Genomic DNA, 22629 nt, shown 5'->3' on the forward strand with positions numbered 1-22629 from the left:
TCGCGCACAAGAACATGATGAATGTGATGATTATGTGACGCTCATCATCATTCTCACTTATGAACGCGTGCCTGACAAACACTTCCGTTCTACATGCAAACAAGCTTGAATGTGTATCTCTTAGCCTTCTGATCGTGAGATCAGAGTCTTCGTGGTATAGGCTAGAACTATTGGCGGCCATTCTTGAGATCCAGAAAGTCTAAACCTTGTATGTGGTATTCCGAGTAGGATCCGGGAAGAGATGGCTGTGACGAGCTTCAAACTCGCGAGTGCTGGACGTAGTGACAGACGCAAAAGGATTACTGAATCCTATTCCAGTATGATCGAGAACCGACAGATGAATAGCCGTGCAGTGATAGCGCATCTTGGACCATTTTCACTAAGAGGATGGAAAGTAGCCATTGACAACGGTGATGCCCTACACAAAGCTTGCCATAGAAAGGAGTGAGAATGATTGGATGAAGACAACAGGAAAGCAGAGGTTCAAGAGGAACAAAAGCATCTCTATACGCTTATCTGAAATTCTCACCAATGAATTACATAAGTATCTCTATCCCACTTTACGTTTTATTTATCTTTTAATTATTAAAACTCTATAACCATTTGAATCCGCTTGACTGAGATTTACAAGGTGACCATAGCTTGCTTCAAGCCGACAATCTCCGTGGGATCGACCCTTACTCACGTAAGGTTTATTACTTGGACGACCCAGTACACTTGCTGGTTAGTTGTGCGAAGTTGTGACAAAGAATTGAGATTACGATTGTGCGTACCAAGTTGTTGGCACCATTGAGATCACAATTTCGTGCACCACGGACTCTCCGCAACCTCATCGAACCACTGATCCTCGGGGCCGAAAGACATCGAGGGCAACCTGCGAGAGGTCGGTACGGGGCCAGAGGACATAGCCAGAACCTTGGCGTCCTTATTACTGGCCGACTTCGACCTAGGAGGGACATCCCTTCCTATCACCACATTCACCACGGTGAGCGCACGCTCCGTGTCCTCCTCGGGTTCCCGTCTCTGCTTTACGGCACGGCTTTTGTCCTCGGTTGACTGGTCCCTCCTCCTAGGTTCCCTTATTTGATGGGCGAACTCGGCCAGCTTCCCTTCTCAGATGGCCTGCTCCAGGGCGTCCTTCGGGTCGAAGCAGTCTTGGGTTTTGTGGCCATATCCCTTGTGATAATCACAATAGAGGTTCTTGTTTCCTCTCGTCCTGTCCCTGAGTTGTCAGGGCTTCGACAAGATGCCCTTGTCGGCAATTTGCTGATAAACCTCGACAATTGGAGCTGCTAAGAGGGTGTAGTTGGTGAACTTCCCAACACGGGAAAAGGGTTTGAAAGCCTTGGCCGTTCCTCCGTCTCTAGAGTGTTCCTTGGACCTCTCTCCGCCACCGGATGGGCGGGCACTAGGGTACGCGGGCTACTGTTTATTGGCTGCCATGACCTGACTTACCTCTTCATCTTTAATGTATTCCCTAGCTACGTTCTGGATTTCTTGCATTGTCTAGATGGGCTTGGTGGTGAGGTGTTTTCGGAAATCCTCATTTAGCAAACCGTTGGTCAAGCATAAGCTTGCCACTGAGTCAGTTAAGCTGTCTATCTCGAGGCACTCATCGTTGAATCTGTCCAGGTATTTTCGGGTCGGCTCGCTGTTTCGCTGCGTCACCCCTAGCAGGTTAATCAGGTGTTTCGCTTTGGCGATGCGTGTGGTGAACTGGGCCAAGAAAGAACGACTGATGTCGGCAAACGTGGTGATGGAGCCCTGGAGGAGTGCATTAAACCAACGAATCGCCGGCCCGGCTAAGGTTACCGGAAAAGCCCGGCATCTCACTTCGTCGCCTACCCCTTCCAGGTTCATTCTGGCCTCGAAGGCCGTTAGATGTTCCTGGGGATCTTGGGTACCGTCGTACCTCATATCTATCGGCTTGTCAAAGTGCTTTGGTAGTCGCACTCCAAGGATTGAGTGGTGGAAAGGGGTTGCCCCCATGACCACCGGTTGCCTTTCCCTGCCGGGTTCTCTATTAGGCCGGCCTCTCCTCGTCCTTTCTCGGCGGTGAACTTGATGTGGCCGGCCTCTTCTTCTCCGTCTTCTGTCACTTTCCCAGTCTTCTTCTTCGGTGTCTCTCATTGGCGATCGGTTGTAGACCAGCGGGTCTCACCTTCTCCTTGGCACCTCTCTGCTCTCCTGGCTTTCTGATTCTGTCCGGGGGCTCGAGGTGCGCCTGGAGCGACTCCTCCGGAGACTCCTTTCTCCCTTTTGAGTGGATCGGGAAGGCTCCTGGCTAGGAGTGGGCTGACGACTTTCACGGTTGGCTACTTCTCGCTCCAAGTTCTGCACCCTGTGGTGCAGCTCTTGTATTATCCTGGCGCTGTCGCTGCCTGTCCCTCCAAAGGGTCGTCCCTCTGTGTGTCGTAGGTTCCCTTATTAGGTGGGCAAACTCGGCCAGCTTTCCTTCCCGGATGGCCTGCTCTAGGGCGTCCTTCAGGTCGAAGCAGTCTTGGGTCTTGTGGCCATATCCCTTGTGATAATCACAATAAAGGTTTTTGTTTTCTCCCGTCCTGTCCCTGAGTTGTCGGGGCTTCGACAAGATGTCCTTGTCGGCAATTTGCTGATAAACCTCGACGATTGGAGCTGTTAGGGGGGTGTAGTTGCTGAACTTCCCAACACGAGGAAAGGGTTTGAAAGTCTTGGCCGTTCCTCCGTCTCTGGAGGGTTCCTTGGACCTCTCACTACCAACGGATGGGCGGGCACTAGGGTATGCGAGCTGCCGTTTATTGGCTGCCACGACCTGACTTACCTCTTCATCATTAATGTATTCCCTGGCTACGTTCTGAATTTTCTGCATTGTCCAAATGGGCTTGGTGGTGAGGTGTTTTTGGAAATCCTCATTTAGCAAACCATTGGTCAAGCATAAGCTGGCCACCGAATCAGTTAAGCCGTCTATCTCGAGGCACTCATCGTTGAATCTGTCCAAGTATTTTCTGGTTGGTTCGCCGTTTTGCTGCGTCACCCCTAGCAGGTTAATCGGGTGTTTTACTTTGGCGATGCGCGTGGTGAACTGGGCCAAGAAAGAAAGACTGATGTCGGCAAACGTGGTTATGGAGCCCTGGGGGAGGGCGTTAAACCAACGGATCGCCGGCCCAGCTAAGGTTATTGGGAAAGCCCGGCATCTCACTTCGTCACCTACCCCTTCCAGGTTCATCCTGGCCTCGAAGGCCGTTAGATGTTCCTGGAGATCTTGGGTACCGTCGTACCTCATGTCTGTCAGTTTGTCGAAGTGCTTTGGTAGTCGTACTCCAAGGATCGAGTGGTGGAAAGGGGTTGCCCCCATGACCACCGGTTGCCTTTCCCTGCCGTGTTCTCTGTTAGGCCGGCCTCTCCTCGTCCTTTCTCGGCGGTGAACTTGATGTGGCCGGCCTCTTCTTCTCCGTCTTCTGTCACTTTCCCAGTCTTCTTCTTCGGTGTCTCTCATTGGCGATCGGTTGTAGACCAGCGGGTCTCACCTTCTCCTTGGCACCTCTCTGCTCTCCTGGCTTTCTGATTCTGTCCGGGGGCTCGAGGTGCGCCTGGAGCGACTCCTCCGGAGACTCCTTTCTCCCTTTTGAGTGGATCGGGAAGGCTCCTGGCTAGGAGTGGGCTGACGACTTTCACGGTTGGCTACTTCTCGCTCCAAGTTCTGCACCCTGTGGTGCAGCTCTTGTATTATCCTGGCGCTGTCGCTGCCTGTCCCTCCAAAGGGTCTTCCCTTTGTGTGTCGCGGGGGAGATCTACTGCCTTCGCGAACGGGGGCTCCGGTGGCTACCCCGCTGCCTCGGGGATCTACCCCCTTCCCGCAGGTCCCGGCCCCGCCGTCAGCCACACCAGAAACCAAAACAAAATCTATGTTGGGGGGAGAATCCCCACAGACGGCGCCAATGTTCGGTACGTCGTGTTACCGGACGGTTCGGGTTGTAGGTTGGTGTGAAGATGGGTCTCCGCCTCGGTCTGGATTCTGGGAACGATTTGCGCTGGCTGCCGGTCTGCCGAGCTCTTGATAGGTTGAGGGGGGTGCGTCACCTGCAATGACACTCCGACGCCCAAGTCAGTAGAGTGTATAGGTGATGTGAGAATTTTGAGTAGGGTGACGTACCTTGGGGGAGGGGTAGGACCCTCCCCATATATACCCTGTCAGGAGTGGACCCCACGTGGGTAAACCCACCTTCCTCGAAGCTTCCCAATACAACTGTAGCAGTGAGCTGTAAAAGACGCGTGTCCGGGTCGGTTGTGGGGCGTATCGTGCCCATCCGTTCACGTCGGGTGGTCTATGGATCGGGTCGGCCAGCATGACGTTTGGGCTGGGCCGTAACAATAACATCATCACATACATAATATAAATTAAAGTAAAAATTTAAATATGATACAATATTATTAATCATTTTATTAATTATTTTAATTTATTACACATATTATATATTAAAATTATATATATACCGGACAGGTATTACCAAAATTCAATCCCGTCTCGTCCCGCAGAAAACTTGCCCGGCACATTAACTAGAAACCGGTCATTTATCCGATCCGGTTAACTTTCAAAACCTTTCTACAAAGAACCGGTTTTAAACCGGATGAACCGGTGGTAAACCGGCGATCCAGTCAAACCGGCCGGGTTTTTTCAAGTATCGGTTCGCTAATCCAACAACGAAAACGGCGCGTTTTGATTCCAGAGAAGAAAAGTGCCATTTCCCCTTTCTTTCTCTCACAAACGCACCCTCACCAACCCTTGATTCTCCTGAACCCTATCAGAGCCACCATCCTTGTCGTGCGTCGTTTCCGCTTCTCCCCTCCTCGCCGTTAAATTCAATTGATTAAATTCAGTTATTCTCTGGTTTAGGTTTTCAGTAATTAAACTTTCCGGGTTTAAAAAACGTACAATGGCGTCTTCGGATGATGAGCCAGAGTCTCAGCCACTATCTGTCTCGAATTACCACTTTGAAGATGACAGGGATGCCCCTGTATCGTTTTCTGTGATGCCAATTCAATGGAGTGGGTCGGAGAGTCCTCAAGGCAAGAAAACAGAGTTGTTCCTCCACGGTGTGGCGGATAATGGGCTGCAGAAGATTATGATGCCGGTCATGGCGTGGCGGTTCGAGCTTTCCTCTGTGAAGCCTGAGATATCTGTGCTGTCATCCAAGGATAGGAGATGGATCAAACTTGAGAAGCCAAGAAAGAGCTATGAGGACATTGTAAGGGGTATTTTAGTAACTGTTTACTTCCTGAGTTTTGCAAAGAAGAATCCTGATGCAACCGCGAAAGCTGCGTGGGATAGCTTGAGTAAGAATAAGGAGTTTAGGCATGTCTCAATTGTTCTTGACTGTTTTGTTTTCCCGTAGTTATTACTGTGGCAGCACATTTTAAGATATTCATTTTATGATACTTTTACAGCTCTTACGAGGTTATGCCTTCGGCAAATGATTTAGTAAATCAGAAGGCTTTGATGAGTGAAGCAGCCAAGAGGGATGCTTTGTTGGCTAAGTCCAAGGTTTGTACTTTGTATTTAGGGTTTGTTTGGGTGAGTTTTTAGAAAAAAATCTTTTTTTGAGTTATTTTTTTTAAAAGATCTTATGAAAAATTAGAAATAATTTTATGTCTAGGTATCTCATGCAATAAGATTTTTTTTATCTATCAATTATGTTTGGGTATAAAAGTACTTTTTGTTTATTTATTACATGAAAACATCTTTTTTTAGGAAAAAAGATCTTTTAAAAAAAAGATGTAAATTACAGCTTCTCAAAAAAGATGTTTTTTTTTTCCTAGTGCTTTTATTTTTACTACTAGAAATTTGCTAAACATAAAAAAAAAATCTTTTTTCATAATTTTTTTTATCAAAATAATGGCGCCCAATCAAACACTTACTTCATAAAAAATATTTGCTGTGCTAGGAATTTTTTTTTTTGACATTTTGGGGGAGGGGTTGTGATTAGTATCTTCCTTAAATATAAATCAAGACTACTCAATGTTGGACTTTGGGCATCCCTCTACGGTAGAGAGTTCATATATGAACCCTAACAGATGCATAAGATTTCTACTTCAAGAATTAGTCCCAGTTGATCCATCATTTGTCTCTCTAATATCTTGCCAATCGTCTCCTGTTTTGCTGTCTCCCAGTCTACATTTTACCAGTTAAATATGTGCTCCGTCATAACATGTGGTCGATATTGAATGATGTCTCACCTTGGTTAAAAATGAATTAGTGGTGCCTTTTGATAAAAGATTTAATTTCTTCTGTTGGAAAAGGAATGAACTTATATTCTTCCTATTGTTATTAATTATTTTTGTTTTCCCCGGGCATATGGGACTAACATCATCTACTTGATTTGAGCAGCTTTTACCCATGGCTCTGGAGGGTAACCTGGGGGCTAAGAAACTTTTTGATGAGGTTGGTTTGAATTTTTTTTCCCTTCCTATAGAGAATCATTCTTTGGCATTTTTTAGTTATGTACTTTATTTTATTTATTTATTTCATATTTATTGATTATAAAGCTTTTATAATATTTTTTAATGCCTTGGTTTCAGGAGCTAAAAGATTTGGCACGGCCTGGATTTATAATTGATGATGATGTTGATGATGACATGACTGATGTAAATGATGAAGAGTCAGATGAAGAAGATGAATTGTTTGATTCTCTTTGTTCTATTTGTGACGATGGTGGTAATCTTTTGTGGTATGAAATTTTTCTCTATTTGTTCAATCTCTATGTGGTATCTATCCTTTTTATGTTTATATAGCTGAAGGTAGTTCCTCTTTCATATAAGTTATTAAAATAATATCTTACTTGCCACTTTATAGTTCCTGGTTTTCTTTTTCTTATAATTTAAAAAGTTATTCATGATAAATGAAGCTGTGATGGAAAGTGCATGAGATCATTTCATGCTAATAAGGAGGATGGCGTCAACTCTTCTTGTGTCTCTCTTGGTTTTAGCCAGAAGGAAGTTGAAGTATGTTATTTTGTTTTTTTCTTTACTTTTATATCACCTTTTTTTGTTTGCATCTTGTTTTTTTCCCAGTTCCTTTTTGTTGTATGATATAGAAATCTGCTTTGCTTCTGAAAAAATTCGCAGGACATCCCAAATTTTTATTGCAAGAATTGTGAACATAATCAGCATCAGTGCTTTGCATGTGGCAAACTAGGCTGTTCCGATAAATTCTCTGGTGCTGAGGTATAGCTATGTGAAGTGTTATCTTGATGATGATTAGTTTATTTATAAGTTGACATATAATCGCGTGTATATGCATGTTACAGGTTATTTTGATTTTTAAGTAAGCACACTACACAAGATACGGGTAAAGGAGTGCATTATATAGAAAGTTGTGGTAACACCTAATTGTATAAGATTGTAGAAGACTAGAATATTGACTTTGATGGTTTGGACATGTGTGGAGAAAACATGTAGTGGCTGCAATGAGGATAATGGATCAAATGGAGTTTAGTCAAATAGCTGGAACCATAAGTACAAGAGAGGGAGACCTAGAAAGATCATAATAAAAATACTAAAAGAGATCTTAGATATTAATGGCTTAAATATGATTTCTGATACAATGCTATGATGCTATCTCTTCCATGTAGACAAACCCATTTTGTCAGATAAGGCTTGGTAATTTGAGTGGAAATAGCTTTTGGCATATTGCACTTACTCACACTTTTGTGAAAAGCTTTGATGTTTGTGGTGCCATTTGATAACTTGGGACATAAAAGTTCTAGATTGTGTTGTGCACTTTATTATCTCAAATCCTTTCTGTCGTAGTTATTTTTTAGAGTTTGGAGTTAACTGCCTCATTGACAATTTGACATAGTTGTTGCCCGGCTGGAATGAATGAGCAAATCACCAAATTCTCCAAATATTTTAGCTTTGGGTTGTAGCAGCTCTGATGATGGGCCAGAATCATGTTGTCTTGGCTCAATCTGGGAATCATGGGCTTAATTTGTTACTTGTGCTAGACTTCATTTGAAGAACATGTTCTTTATGTACTATATCTATACAGTTGTTTTCTTGAAACAATATGATTCTTACTTTATTTGAGGTTACACATTTTTATAAAAAAATTAAATTTTTATTTAAATTTTCTGTATAATCCTTGTAGTCCAAGTGGGTTGGATGACAAATTAGATGCTTAGGATCTCCAAAAGGATTGCTACCAATTCTTTCATTTGGATAGCACGTATTCTATAACCAGCTAAAGCCTTTTTCATGTACAAAACATAACCTTGCAATTTTAACTATTTATTTAGTATTTCAATTTGTAAACAAGTGATGTGCATAGTGCTGTTTAAGCTTCAAAGCTTTTAATTCACATGTAAAGTAGCATATCCGTTCTTGTTAACTACGGAAATTGTTATTCTTTATTGTTTTTATTGGTTCAAACTTAGCTCTGCTGTAATTTCTGATTTATCTTCTGTAGTTTTGATTGATTAGTTAAGATAATGCTTTTCGCTTGAGAAACAGGATTATTTTCTCACAGAATCTTTCTCTTGTATGGAACTAAAAGGCATGTGAAATTTCTCCTTCAGGTCTTCCAATGTGCCTCTGCAACCTGCGGCTACTTTTATCATCCTCAATGTGTTGTGAAGTTACTTCATCGATTTAATGAGAATGCTTCAAGGGAACTTGAGACAAATATTAGTCGGGGAGAACCTTTTACTTGTCCATCCCATTACTGCTATGTTTGTAAAGAAACGGAGAACAAAAAGGAACATGAGTTGCAGCTTGCTGTTTGTAGGCGTTGTCCCAAGTCATATCATCGCAAATGTTTGCCAAGGTCATTTTACTGCTTTTACCTATGTTTTTCTTTGGTTCATTAAATAATTTTTAAGTGATAGTGTTTAGAGAGTTCATTTTCAACTTGTTTTTATCAGAGCAATTGCTTTTGAAGACATAGAAGATGAGGGTATAATAACGAGGGCCTGGGACAATCTAATACCCAATCGTGTTCTTATATATTGCTTGTAAGTGCTGAGAGTTGAAGTTAAAGTATTTCCTGAATCTTGTTTATCCTCTTAGCCTTCTATTTAATATTTTTACGGTTTCTATTTAATATTTTTACGGTTCCTTGGACCAGAAAACATGATATCGATAAAGATCTTGGGACTCCTAAACGAGATCACATAAAATTCCCCAATGATAAATCTAATGTTCAAGAAGCAAGTACAGAGCAGAAGAGAAAACCTGCAACTGAAGAGAGAGTTATGTTGAAGAATAATGTTAACCTGGATAATTCAGTCAACAAAAGAAGCATTGCTGATGTACCTAAACTGTCTACTAAAGTACCTAAACTTGCTGGAAAAAAGTCTTCTGGACCAGTTGGTATCAAGAAGTTTAATAAGGTTTCAGGATCAAATATCCAAAGGAAACCAATAGATATTGAATCATCTAGAAAACGTTTGTGTGAAAGTAAGAGACCATTCTCAAAGGAAACTGAAAGGCCTGATTGTGAGGAAAATGAGCCCTCAATTGGTGTGCAATTATATGCAATCTGGGAGAAGGGTTCTGGACAAACTGGCTTGGGCAATCAGGTTGATAACAAAGCCAGTGCCCAATCTGTTATGCCTACTAGAAAACCAAGCAGCCCATTATGTACATTAGATGCTGATTCGAAGAGGAGGTGATCAAATGTTTATAATTATGATCGAATTCTTTTTAAAACTTATACAATGTCTTGATCTTATGCAGTTATGATATGTTATTTTTAATTTTTTTTTCTTGTGATTTAGACTGTTGGATCTGTTTAATGAAGCTACATCATCAGTTACTCTTAAGGATGTTGTAAAAGAACATAAATTTGCTTCTCATTCTCACTCATTGAAAAATTTTATGGAGAAGACTACAGTTGGGAAGTTGGAGCGCTCTGTTGAGGTACATAGCTATCTATAATTAGTGCAATGTGGTGTCATGTGGATCTTATTTTAAGATTATGTTATGTCTTGTGTGCATTCAGGCTGTTCGAACAGCTTTAAAGATGCTAGAGGATGGGCGCAGCATTCGTGATGCAGAAGCTGTTTGTGGCCCTGATGTTCTTAACCAGATATATAAGTGGAAGGTAGTTGGCAATTTTTAAATGATTTTCCATAGACGTGTTTTGGGTGTTTAAATGTTCAGTTCTATCTTCTAGTATATTTCATAGCATGTTATTCTAACTTCTTTTAGCATGTTTCATCCATTTTCTCTGTACATATTTAATTATCTGCCATAAACTTGTGTGTAACATGGTTTTCATATATAAAACACCTATATGCACTTCTCTATTGTACTGGATATTATCGGGTTTAGCTATGTTAACCATATTGACTGAAATTTCTGCAGGACAAGTTGAAAGTATATCTAGCACCTGTTCTGTATGGTAACCGCTATACGTCATTTGGTCGCCATTTTACACAAGTGGAAAAGCTAGAAGGGGTATTCATAATTTCAGTCTACATTTTTTCTTAATATCTTAGTTAATTGTACTGCTGTATGATGTGCTTTCTTTTTTATATTATCTTATCTTTTGCTTCTGTGGATATTCTTGTGAACCTCAGTTTAAAATAATTTGTTCCATCTGGTTTAAGTGATAACTAAATTATTTAAATGTGTTTAGAAAACAGTTACTGTTAGGTTTTATTATAACAGCTTGAATGGTTGTGTTAGGTCCGAGCATAAATAAGTTTACCCTAATACACTTGCTGACAATTGAGTTGCATCCTTACTTATTTGATCATTTGAAATTTGGAAGGGCATATGAAGTGGAGTATTGATGATGCTCATCACATTTGATGCAAATAAATTTTTCCTGTATATATAAAAAACAGAATAAAAAACTTTTTGTTGCAGTAAACTAGTAACTTAATCAATGAAACTGTTATCTAATTGCAATTTAGTCCTAAATGTACGAGTCAGTTTTAATTTATAACAGTTGTACCAGCGAAGCCCTTTTTTGCATCTTTCTCATTCTGATCCATGAGGACCAAATTATTTTGAACTTTGTAAGGCTTGGTTTATAAAGCTTATTGGAGAGGTACTTGCACTTATCAAAACCCTGTGTTTGGTAAATTAAAAAATTATGTACTTATGCTTGCAACTTTTAAAAGTTTGGGCTATTTTAAAAGCACCTAAGAAGGTGTTTTTCAAGGCTAGCTTGTACTTATCAAAAGTAAAATGTTTAATATAACTTCATATATTAATAAATATCCAAATTTACTCTTATATTTATGTCTATTATGATTTTTTAAATTTAAAAAATTATTTTACCAAACATAATTGTTGTTGTTTGTGCTTATTGAAAGCCATTTTTAGTTCAATTTACCAAACATATGTGCTACAATTTTTGGAAAGCTATCTTTCAAAAGCCATGTCTGATAACCTACTTTCGAATAGCAAAAGCTTTACCAAACGACCCTAACTATAACACACTATTTTAAATCTTGGGACTTACGTTCTATTTGACCTTTTTTGTTGCGTTGGAATGAATTTCTTTATTGGTTGTCCCACTGCAATTACATCCACGTCAAGCCTTGGTCTAATTTTTTCTATTTTCTAATTTTTTTTATTGCAGATTGTTGATAGACTCCACTGGTATGTTCAGAATGGTGATACGGTAAGCGCTGATACTAAGTACAATTATTAGCCTTATCATTCTCATTTGCATTTATTTGTTGTATTAATTTTCCAACTTCATATTCACCTCAAGCTGATTAACATCTGTCCAAAGGATTTTGCATAACTAAGATTGTTTGGTAACTTTACTCAAACGTTGGAACAAATCCAGCATCCATATGCTTTTGTTTTAAAGCTAGTTGTTTCATGTGCCACAAGTCTGGTGTGTAGTGCACCATTTAAAATTTCGTGCTGCATTATGGACTAGAAGATTAGTTCTAGACTAGAACTAGTCCAAGCCATTTTCCAGGTGAGGGTAATATTCTATGGTGGGGATTACAAACTTGTGATCAGCAAAATTTCATCTCTTCCCTCCTTTGCCGGCCAACTCTACCCCCTTCTCTCTTCCAACTCCCCCTGGTCACTTCCCTTTGTTCTCATTAATCATACTGTGTGGCAGTCATTTGGGTGCAAAATTTTTCAATGATTGCTACTCATGTTAGAGACGAGTTTTGGTGGACTCTTCTCCAATTCTTCGCTCCAGAATACCATGATTTTTGTTTATTTAATTTTCTATACTCCTCTCAACGTCAGTGCTGTTAGGATAGTATGAGATGGTTACCATTAGTAAGACTGCAAGATTAAGTTAAGTAAGAGTGTGTAAGTTTATTAGTAGTTGGGATTGATTAGGGGGAATAGTATGTAAATAGAGTATAAGCTTGAAAGGTATCTTTGATCATTCGGTGAGAGTAGAGGAGCTCTAACTCTTCTTCAAATTAGCGAGTCCTGCTGTGGTTCTTGTTTGCCATTGATCTTATGGAAGAGCTACATGTGCCAATGGAAATCATTGCTGCAAAGACACATTGCGAAGAAAAAATAATTTCTAATGAAGAAGAAATCTTCTAGCCTATGTAATTTAAGATTTGGGACCCTGTCTTATTGTCTAGCACAAGGATCCCATTAGTATATGAGTTAGTTAACCTTATTAAGAGTTAATCAAGAGTGAGTGAGTTAGTTAGTTAGAACTTAGGATTAATTAGGAAGGAAAAACTAGTATAAATAGAGATTAAGGTAGAAAGAAGGTATCTGTGATCATTCGGCGAGTCTTGAAAGTTGAGGAGCTCTAACCCTTCCTCAAATTATTGTAATCCTTCTAGGGTTTTTGGTTTGTTGACATTGATCCTAAAACAACTATACAAATTACCTCTGGTTCTTGATACCAGTTTTAACAGGTTGGCACAGAATTTCTGCTTTGAAAGGTTCTTCTCATTCAATCACATCTTTTCATCTACTTCAAAGTTTCCTTTCGGTAGTTTCGTGGTCATCCACTTTTGTGGTTTGACTAATCTTTACTGTTCAACAAGTCTAGGAAAGAGCCAAAGAGGTTTTTATGTTTCTGGTTTCTTTTTGTTTCTTTTGTTTTCTTTTTTAACATGTCAACTTCATGGAAGATACTTAAAATATTTGTTTTTGTATTCCTTCTGTTTTAACCAAGGTTCTGAAAACCGGTCCGGTCATCAAATCGCTCTAGTAACTGGTTTACTGGTTCACTGGTCTAATTGGATCAACCGTGATTCAACCAGAAAAACCGTTTTATAATAAAGTAATGAATAAATTATAAATAAACATCTTAAAACATACTTGTACTATAGTACAAACTTTAAAATACCTTCCAAATTTAAAGCACTGCATAAAATGTTATCAACCAAGGTCTTACAATCTTATCAAAGTACAAATTCAAAAGTTAAATAACAAAAGAAAATATCCAAATATGAAATGGCAACATGAAAATTTGTTATCAATCATCAAAATTCCAGAATAAGCTTGGAATTAGAATGATTAGGATTAGCAACATCATTCGAAACGGGAGAATTAGTAGCCAAATTATTATCTACAGATGTATTATTATCGCCAAATATTTCTTAATTGATACCATCATCCATAACTAAAATCAATAAATCACCAAAGCACAATTAAATCACAAAACAGTAAAACACAACACAGCAAAACCAGTAGCACATCACTCATTATAATCAATAATCAAAAGAGGAAGAATTATAACTAGCAGTAGGAATGTATTTAGCATGAGATAGAGGAATTTCACATTGTATACAGCCAACCAGGGATGAATTCCCCTGCACATTCAGAAACACACACGAAATTTAACAGTGTATGTCATCAAAACCATGGTCTTATTCACTAGTCTTTAAGTTGATTATGTCACCAATACTAAGTAATTTCTGATCACGGGATGCCAAGTTTCTAAACTGAACATACATTTATAATATCTTTAATTGGTTCCAAATCCAGTACAACAAATGCGCCAAAAACATTTGCATTGAATCAAGATGAGTAAAGTTGTTACCTAATCCCAAACTTGAAATTTAATGTTGTTATATTGGACAATTTCAACATTAAACCCGATTGCTGCATCAAATTGTCAAATAAAAAAAAATCCATGAGTAATGACACAGAAAGCGTGTATAAGCAATTTGAGCAGAGAATGATGGAAAGAGGACCCGCACGACAGACGACAGCGACCAGGCGACGAGAACGACGAGGGACGGCGCGCGAAGCTCGACTGAGCAGGATGAGGGGTTGGAGCATGATGACTCAACGAGCACGACGACGAAGTTGGCGATTGGCGAATAGGGGCTGGATCACGACAAACAGACGAAGATCTTGAGCGCGACGGACGGCGGTAGTGAGAAGAATGGTGGTGGTGATGGAGGAGGCTAGGGTTTCTTTTGAGGGAAGAGCTCTGAAGGTTCTTTATTTTGAAGGTGAGGTGAGATTGTGAACGAAGAGAGGGGAACGAGAACCTGTGTTGCCTAAACGATGTAGTTTTCTGAAAACCGGCTGGGTCCCGGTTCAGTGGTTCTCCGACGGTTTGCGAATTAGCGATTTTGTTCATTAAACCGAGCTGCAAAAGCTTCCGGTTCCCGGTTGGGCCGGTTGGACCAGTCGGTCCAGTTTTCAGAACCATGGTTTTAACAATTAGATGGTTATAAATGTGTGTTCTCTCTGTAATTTCGGTACTATGGAAGATCAGATTTTCTTGAAATGATTATATTTTCTAGAGGATCAGCATTATTTACATTATGAACCTACTGCTAATTTTAAATTTTGAATGCCTGACTGGAGGTGTTACTCATGACCAGATTGTGGACTTCTGTTGTGGTGCTAACGACTTTAGCATACTTATGAAAAAAAAGCTTGAAGAAACTGGGAAGAGATGCTCATATAAGAACTATGATTTACTTCCAACAAAGGTGAATATACTGTTACAGGTTTATTAGTTCCTAATCTTGTCACCTTAATTTTTGTAGAAAGTTTTTGCTCATGTCACAATATCCTTGCGTTATATGTTTGCTGATTTTATTTTAAATTGACAGATTTGTTCATATTTCAGTGTTCAAAGCGTTTTTTTTCTTCTATTACGTTCACATCATTAGTGGCATCTTTGGCAAGTTAGCAGAGGTTTCAATATGCTCGTATTTGTGACGCTTATGATTAAACAGTGTTGTTCAAATGTATGGTATTTTGGTACCTCGACTTACATTGATGATAGTTGTCTTCTCATCAAGTGTCTGGAAAAGAAATGACCTATTGCTTGTAAACTAATGAGCTAACTTTTCTTTCAAGTGTCACTTTGACGTGTATGACCTGTTCTTGGTACAGAGTTGGCCCTTGTTTGCTAAAATACCTTGACCACATTAATTCTTTGCATATCATCTGATTTTTCCATTCCTTCTAAATGGTAGATGGTGAAGATTAGAAACTGATGTACTTGTATTACAGAAATCTTAGGATTAACAGAACAGCAAATCAATAAGGAACTCCATTCTTAATGGATTGAGGAAACAAGAACGAAAAATAGGTGACTAACAGAACCAATCATATGATATATTCTTTGATACTATATATAGATTCCATAGGATATTTTCTTTACTTCTAACAGCTGCATTTGATTTTTTTTTTTAAAATGAGTAAAATTTGTAAGCCAAGGCAGAATTATTAAAGCACTCTTCATCATAGTTAGTTAAACTATTTGGCTTTGAAATATATGCAAGTATTTTATTATGAAATTACAATTTAGGAATTATATATTGTAATTTAAGATGTGAAAATTCGGATTCCAATAATTGTTTTGGGAAGAGTAGTAGTTTTTGTGAGTGGAAGATCTTTAAAGGAATTTCTGAATTATTTTATTTTAAATAACAATAAAATTGAATATAGTGAATAAAGGTGTCCTAAAATTATAGATAAAAGAAAAGACTAACTTGTCTGTAGCTTTGTGTGCATTGTTCCTTTTATATATATTTTTTAAATATTCTCCTAATATTTTTAATATTATTATTTGAAATATTTATAAAAATTGTTGCTGTCTTTCAAAAAATTATTATGATATAGCTAAAATTATGAGTGTTCTTTAGGTTGCATTTGGATTCTATCTTTGTGGGGAGATACAGAGACATATTGATATTTTTTGTTCCCACTTTTAGGAAGGACAGAAAATAGAAAGAATTTTCTCTCTGAGACAGAAAATTGTCTCTGTCCCCGTCCCTGTCTCTGCAACTAAACAAGTTTGTCTCCATTGAATTTTGTCCTGCAGACAATACCAAACGCAGTCTTACCGTTTGTCAAAAGCAAAATTTTATGATATTGTTTTTGCTAGAACCAAACAAGAAAACGACTCTGGAGTTCCATACCAAACACTTCTTAAACAGAGTTTTGTAGACTAGTTTGTTTTTAGCATATTGTTTTGTAAATGATATGTTTGGCCTTTCAGCTAAGCTGATTTTTGGGTGTATGGGGACAAATACAGGGTTATGGGTCTAGTCATGATGATCTTCCATCCCTCAAATGAAAAGGATCCTTCCTCCCTTTCCTCTTACTAATTACCACAATGTTGCTTTATTTTGTTGACAGCACGATTTTTGTTTTGAGATGAGAGATTGGATGACTGTCCAGCCAAAGGAGTTGCCTACAGGGTCACAGTTGGTAAGAAGTGGTCAATTGCAATGCCCATGCATATTTCAATTCCAATTACCTTTTTCTCATTATTTAATTTATTTTGTTTCTTGTCTGCTTCCGGAACAGATCATGGGTCTTAATCCGCCCTTTGGGCTAAAAGCAGCTTTGGCTAACAAGTTTATAGATAAGGCTCTTGAGTTTAGACCAAAGCTCCTCATTCTTATAGTTCCACCGGAAACAGAGAGGTAGTGTCTTTTATCTTTTTTCTATATTATTAAGGATAAGATTAAATAATCTCTCCCTTCACACGAGGCCATCAAAACTAGGCTGAAGTAGTTACTTCGTTTATTTTAAGAAACAGATATTTATTATTTTCTGTTTGGTTGTGTTTCCATGTTTCTTTCTTTGTTACAGGCTAGACAAAAAAAGGTCACGTTATGATCTTGTCTGGGAGGATCGAAATTTTCTATCAGGAAAGGTAAAGAGACAACATACATATGGCAAGTTATATTTTGATTACTTTTGGTATTCTGACTGCTCTAATTTTTCCTCCCTGTTATGGTCTTGTTTCATGGCCAGTCATTTTATCTACCTGGATCAATTAATACTAGTGACAGACAAATGGAACAATGGAATCTGACATCTCCCCCACTCTCCCTTTGGAGTCGACCTGACTGGACTGATAAGCATATGGAAGTAGCCCAAAAGCACGGTCATCTGTTAAGCCTGCATGAAGTATCACGGATGGAAAGTTTTAATAATCAAAATTCACGTGCTAGCCATTCTATGGATGGTAATTTTGCCGACGACGATATGCTGGTTGATGATCTGTTGGTGTCAACTGATGATCTTGAAGTTCAGGGGCTTATTAATGACGATCAGCAAGAAATATCAATGGTTGGAAATGTTGAACGAGAGAGTCAAGAGAGACATGAATCTTGGACGGAAAGGACTCCAAATGAAAATGTTGGATGTGAGAGTCAAGAGAGACATGATTATCTAATGCGAAAGACTCCACATGGAAATGTTGAACAAGAGAGACATGAGGATCATACTAGAAGGAGTCCGCATGAATATGTTGAACGTGAGAGTCAAGAGCGACATGATTACCGGCTGGGAAAGTCTCCTCATGGAATTGTTGAACGAGAGAGTCAGGAGAGACATGAGGATCAGATAGGAAAGAGTCCACATGGAAATGTTGAATGTGAGAGTCAAGAGCGACATGATCACAGGATGGGAAAGACTCCTCATGGAATTGTTGAACGAGAGTGTCAAGAGGGACATGATTACAGGATGGGAAAGACTCCTCAAGGAATTGTTGAACTAGAGAGTCAAGAGAGACACGAGGATCAGATAGGAAAGACTCCACATGGAAATGTTGAATGCGAGAGTCAAGAGCGACATGATTACAGGATGGGAAAGACTCCTCATGGAATTGTTGAACGAGAGAGTCAAGAGCAACATGATTACAGGATGGGAAAGACTAAGACCTCATGGAACAGGAAACACACTGAGGAAAACAACAGAGGAGGTCCGCATGCGAGCTCACCTGCCAAAAGTAATGCCAAAAATCAAACTAAGGGATTACCTCACCGTAGTCAATCTAATCCGAAAGATGGGAGATCCTCAGTTGGGGGTCTTCAGCCAAAGTCTAGTGTGTCATCTGCCTATGGTTATGGTCATCTGGAACCCATGCGATTTGTAGCAGCTAGTGATTATATGGCTTCCAATTTCGAGGAGCACCATAGCAGCCTTTTGATAGATGGCACCAATACCCTAGGATATAACCCCTATGTTGGGGAGGATGACAGTTATCTGAGGGAACCAAGGCAACAACCTCGCCTTTATGGGCTTCAGGATCCAGATTCTCATTATCCGACGAGTAATTTTTTATCTGGTCATGATTCTGTGTATGGTCGTATGGGATCCGGTTATGGAGTACTTGGTTCGGGATCCGAGTCAGCTTACATGATGAGCACTCCAGCTATGCAACGGTACGCTTCGCGCTTGGATCCTAGGCTGGATTCTTTTGGATCTGTACCCCCTATGGTTGGTAGAAATGCCGGCTTTGAACACGGTGTTCCCCAACCTGAATATGGAAGTGGGACGCCGAGTGGTATGCCAGGTTTTGCACCTCAACCTCAGGATCCCTATCGCTATCCCAATTCGCGCTCGAATTCAGGAAGTTGGTTCAATGGGTAATTAGGATACTCATTCACTTCTGCATAAAGATGCTATATATTGTACATAACATAGATGACAAGATGCAATGTTCTGTACATATACAGATTGTTAATTTGGTTCTCAGATCTTAGGTTCTCCAGACAAACAAGGTTATTTTCTTCCAGAAACGCACTTGTGGTTTTTGGCTACTTGTAACGGATCTTCTCAGACAGATATCAGTTGTGTAGCATACTAATGTTTAGTTGGCTACTTCGGGAATTGTTTTTTTAACTTACAGTCTCCATTTATTAAGGTTACTAACATAAAAATTGTTAAGAATATTTACTTAAATTCGTCCTCAAAAAATTTTAAAGTGGACGATTTACTTAAAAATATTTTCTGGGATGTGTCACGTGACACCGGTGACTCAACTGTTAAGCGTCATGTGTTAAATAAGAACAAATTGGTCCTCCACGTGTTAAGTGCGACGTCGTTTCATGAAGTGAGAGTTTCTGATAAGGAGGTCCCTGTCTCTTTTCCCCACCGACCGCGGCCTCATTTCCTCGAGAATCTCAAACTGAACCCACGAAAAGTCTTCCACTCTTCACCGTCAAATCCGTCGAGCAATGCCTCTCTTCCATGGGAAGAATGTCAACATGCTCCCGAAGCTTCTCAACTGAGACCCCGCCACGGACCTCTATCCAATCCTCGATTTCCTCCGCAACGATGTCGGAATCCCTTACCCCGACATTCACAAATTGATCTCGCGGTGCCCTAGGCTCTTGATCTGGAGCGTGGAGGGAACGCTCGTTTCAAAGATCGAGTTCTTGAAAAGCTTGGGACTTTCGGAATCAGAGGTTAATTGAATGGTTGTGAGGTCCCCTGCTTTGTTAACCTATAATGTAGAGAAGAATTTGAAGCCTAAAATTGAGTAGTTTTTGAATCAAATCGCATACTAGAATTGATAGATTTAATTGAAGCCACCTTAGTTTATTAGGATCTTCTGCTTCATTTATTTGATCTCAAAATTCAACAACTGGAGCTGGTTTGTATTGTCTACTTCATCCCCTAATGGCACATAGAGAATTATGGAATTCTAAGGGATGAACCAGACCTTAATCTTATGAAGCATGAGCCACATGTTCAAAGGTTATGAAACACAATTAGTTTAAAATGGCAAAGATTTAAGAGGTGGCTGTACTGTTTTAAAAAATTAGAAAAATGTAGATCCAAACTTGTTCATGTCAAGCGAAATGATTATGGTAGTGTTGTCAAAATCTAGTTTAGATTTCTCTAGAAAGCATTAGTGTATGTTTGGGAGAGTGAAGGATTTTAAGGTTCGCGTTAGACCAATTTGTGGTGACATAACTTTTAGAATTTCGGGAGAATATAATTTTATTTTATTGAAAATATATCAAAAAAATTCTAGAAGGCCAATGAATTTTGGCCAATAGTTGTTTACATTTTATTAATTTCGATGCAAATTAATATAATTTGGATTCATATTACAGAGTTTGCTCATATATTGACAGAAAATATGCACAAAAATTAAAGGCTAATAAAACTGACGGGAAAAAACCTATTTTTTTTTTGGTGACTGGAAAAAAAAAAAAAACCTATTGATACTTAGCAAATCTTCCTTAACAAGTATTCTTAAAAAGAATAATAAATGTGAGGGTAAAGTATTATTTTAGTCTTTTTAAATTGAATTTTAATTTGATTTTTAATGTTTTAAATGTTCTATTTTAGTCCTAAAAATTTTTAAACATCCTATTTCAATCTAATTTTTTTTAAGCAAGTTTAATATTGTTCCACTATTAAATTTGACACAAACAATTCACATATTGAAGAACCAATAACATTTGATTTCAGTATAAGTAAAATCGATCTACTAACGATTACTAATATAAAAGTTTTTTCTTTGATTTTAAAGTTTGATGATTGATGGTTAGAATTTGGAGTTTTGTATAAAAAAAAATTAAGGAGAAGTGTTACAAGAAAGTTTTTGTTGCTTTTCTACCTCATAGAAGAACATATGACTTATCTAGTAATGTTATAAATGTCAAAGTCATTCATTTTGTTAACTATTAGTGTCAAATTTAACCATGATCTAACTTAATATATTACTGCACTTCAGAGGTAAACTCTAGCGCAGCTTCTCTCTCTCTCCCGTTGAAGTAAACCGCAAAGCTCTCTTGAGGGCCACCGCCGCCGCCTCAATCTAGGCTGCGGTGGCCCTCATATACTCCTGTCTCCTTTAACCTTTTCTCTCTTTTCGTCTCCCTGTCTCCCCTTCTTTCTCCTCCTTTCTCCTTCTCCTCTATTTCCCTGTTCTCCTTTGCCTCCGCCTCTGTCTCCGCCCACATTGTTCTGCCACCTCTTTATCTTCTTCTCTCTTATCTCCTTGCTTCCTGTTTCTTGGTTTGTTTCTATTTTTTTTGTTTTTCTTTTAGAGATTTAGATTTGAGATCCAGATCTAGATCTAAAATAACATTCCTTCAGACCTGAGCTTAGCTCTATATTCTTGATTTATAACCCATATGTGGTTTTCTCCCCTTATTTGTGGTGGCTTTTGGTTCTTTTTATGGTTGTCGGTGGTGTTCTTATGATACAAATCTTTTCAGATCTTGAAGGAAAACTCTATGAAAAAATAGTTTTGTTTATAGAAAAACTTTTAGAATCAGAAAATATTCAGATCTATATGGAAAAGAAGAAGATGTACCTTATTGGCTTGCAGCACATGTGTGTAGATTTAGAAACTAAAGAGATTCTATTTGGTCTCTATTTCTTCTTGTTAAAATTTTTGGTAATCGAATGTTGGACTTGTTATTAGATTTTAGTTCAATACATGGGATATCTATTTTCTTATTATCTATGTAGAATTGATATTTCTTTGATATTTGTAAGTGCCGTTTAGCTTTTTTATGATTGAAAAACGTTTCTTCTTGTAAAAAAAAAGTGTCAAATTTAATGGTAGGACATAAACATGTTTAAATCTTTTCAGGACAGAAATGGATGTAGAGCTAGTAATATGTACCTTACCCGTGTCAAATTTAATGATAGAACAATGTTGAACATGTTTAAATCCTCTTTCTTGTAAAAACTCAAAGTAATCACTAAGTTAATTAATTTAATTACTAATTTAGTACGTTTATAATGTTGAAAGAATTTAGAGTTAAAAGAAAAGTAACAAGATATTTATTTTTATTTGTTATTTTAATTTTATTAAGAATTTAATAATTATTATAAACATTTAAAATGTGAAGAACTAAATTAGGATTTTGTCCAAAGGTGAAATATCAAAATATTACTTGGTAACTAAGATCATGATGTTTGTGAACATGGTAACTAACCCTTGGTAGCTTGTAAGCATTTTAATGGATCTGACAACTCACCAAATTAAAGGAAGAGGTAACCCAGCATATTTACGTTTAGAGAAGTATTTAGTATAGAAAAAAATTATAAAAAATATTAAAACTTTGACTTAGCCTTGTGTAAGATCTTCTCTCCTTTATACGCGGCAGAACCAAAACCAAGATTCAAGGGAGGGAAGTTAATAACCCACACAAACAACAAAACAAGGACAAAGATAGTGAAAGAGAGAACAAAAAAAATAGTCAACAGAGGGAAGAACAAAAAAAAATGGATGATGAGATTCAAAATTTCTTCAAGGTATGGATGATAGCCACAATATGTCTCTGCTATTGCTACTACATCTCTTCAAGAATACCAAAAGGCTTCTTCAGACTCCTTTCCATTCTTCCTGTTCTCTTCATCTTCCTCACCCTTCCCTTCTCTCTCCACTCCTTCCACCTCGGTGGGCCCACCACCTTCTTCCTCGTTTGGCTCTCATCTTTCAAACTCATTCTTTTCTCCTTCAAT

The 22629-nt window shown here is 38.6% G+C and overlaps 3 protein-coding genes across 4 annotated transcripts in view; 2 read left to right on the top strand and 1 right to left on the bottom strand.

Annotated features, from left to right (window-relative positions):
- LOC107645944 lies at window positions 2306-3475 on the bottom strand. Its single transcript, XM_016350103.1, has one exon. It carries the CDS (start codon window positions 3473-3475, stop codon window positions 2306-2308), a length of 1170 nt encoding a protein of 389 aa, XP_016205589.1.
- LOC107622338 (protein ENHANCED DOWNY MILDEW 2) lies at window positions 4707-19038 on the top strand. Of its 2 annotated transcripts, none has more exons than XM_016324231.2 (18): window positions 4707-5332; window positions 5425-5521; window positions 6365-6418; window positions 6556-6704; window positions 6882-6978; window positions 7102-7200; window positions 8550-8797; window positions 8895-8984; window positions 9098-9640; window positions 9750-9891; window positions 9974-10075; window positions 10339-10431; window positions 11567-11608; window positions 14769-14879; window positions 16540-16611; window positions 16711-16829; window positions 16999-17062; window positions 17164-19038. In XM_016324231.2, exons 1-18 carry the CDS (start codon window positions 4914-4916, stop codon window positions 18784-18786), a joined length of 4164 nt encoding a protein of 1387 aa, XP_016179717.1. In that variant the 5' UTR covers window positions 4707-4913; the 3' UTR covers window positions 18787-19038. The 2 variants fall into 2 exon arrangements, with proteins under 2 accessions (XP_016179717.1, XP_020972916.1); XM_021117257.1 differs by having other exon boundaries at window positions 4955-5313.
- The window catches only part of LOC107616484 (probable long-chain-alcohol O-fatty-acyltransferase 5), a gene marked incomplete in the record, with an annotated part of 1667 nt that continues 1255 nt past the window's right edge, over window positions 22218-22629 (top strand). Inside the window, 1 exon segment of the mRNA XM_016318438.2 lies at window positions 22218-22628. Coding sequence (XP_016173924.1) covers window positions 22390-22628 — 239 coding nt within the window.

The sequence above is a fragment of the Arachis ipaensis genome, chromosome B01 (genome assembly GCF_000816755.2).
Source record: "Arachis ipaensis cultivar K30076 chromosome B01, Araip1.1, whole genome shotgun sequence".
Taxonomy (NCBI): domain Eukaryota; kingdom Viridiplantae; phylum Streptophyta; class Magnoliopsida; order Fabales; family Fabaceae; genus Arachis; species Arachis ipaensis.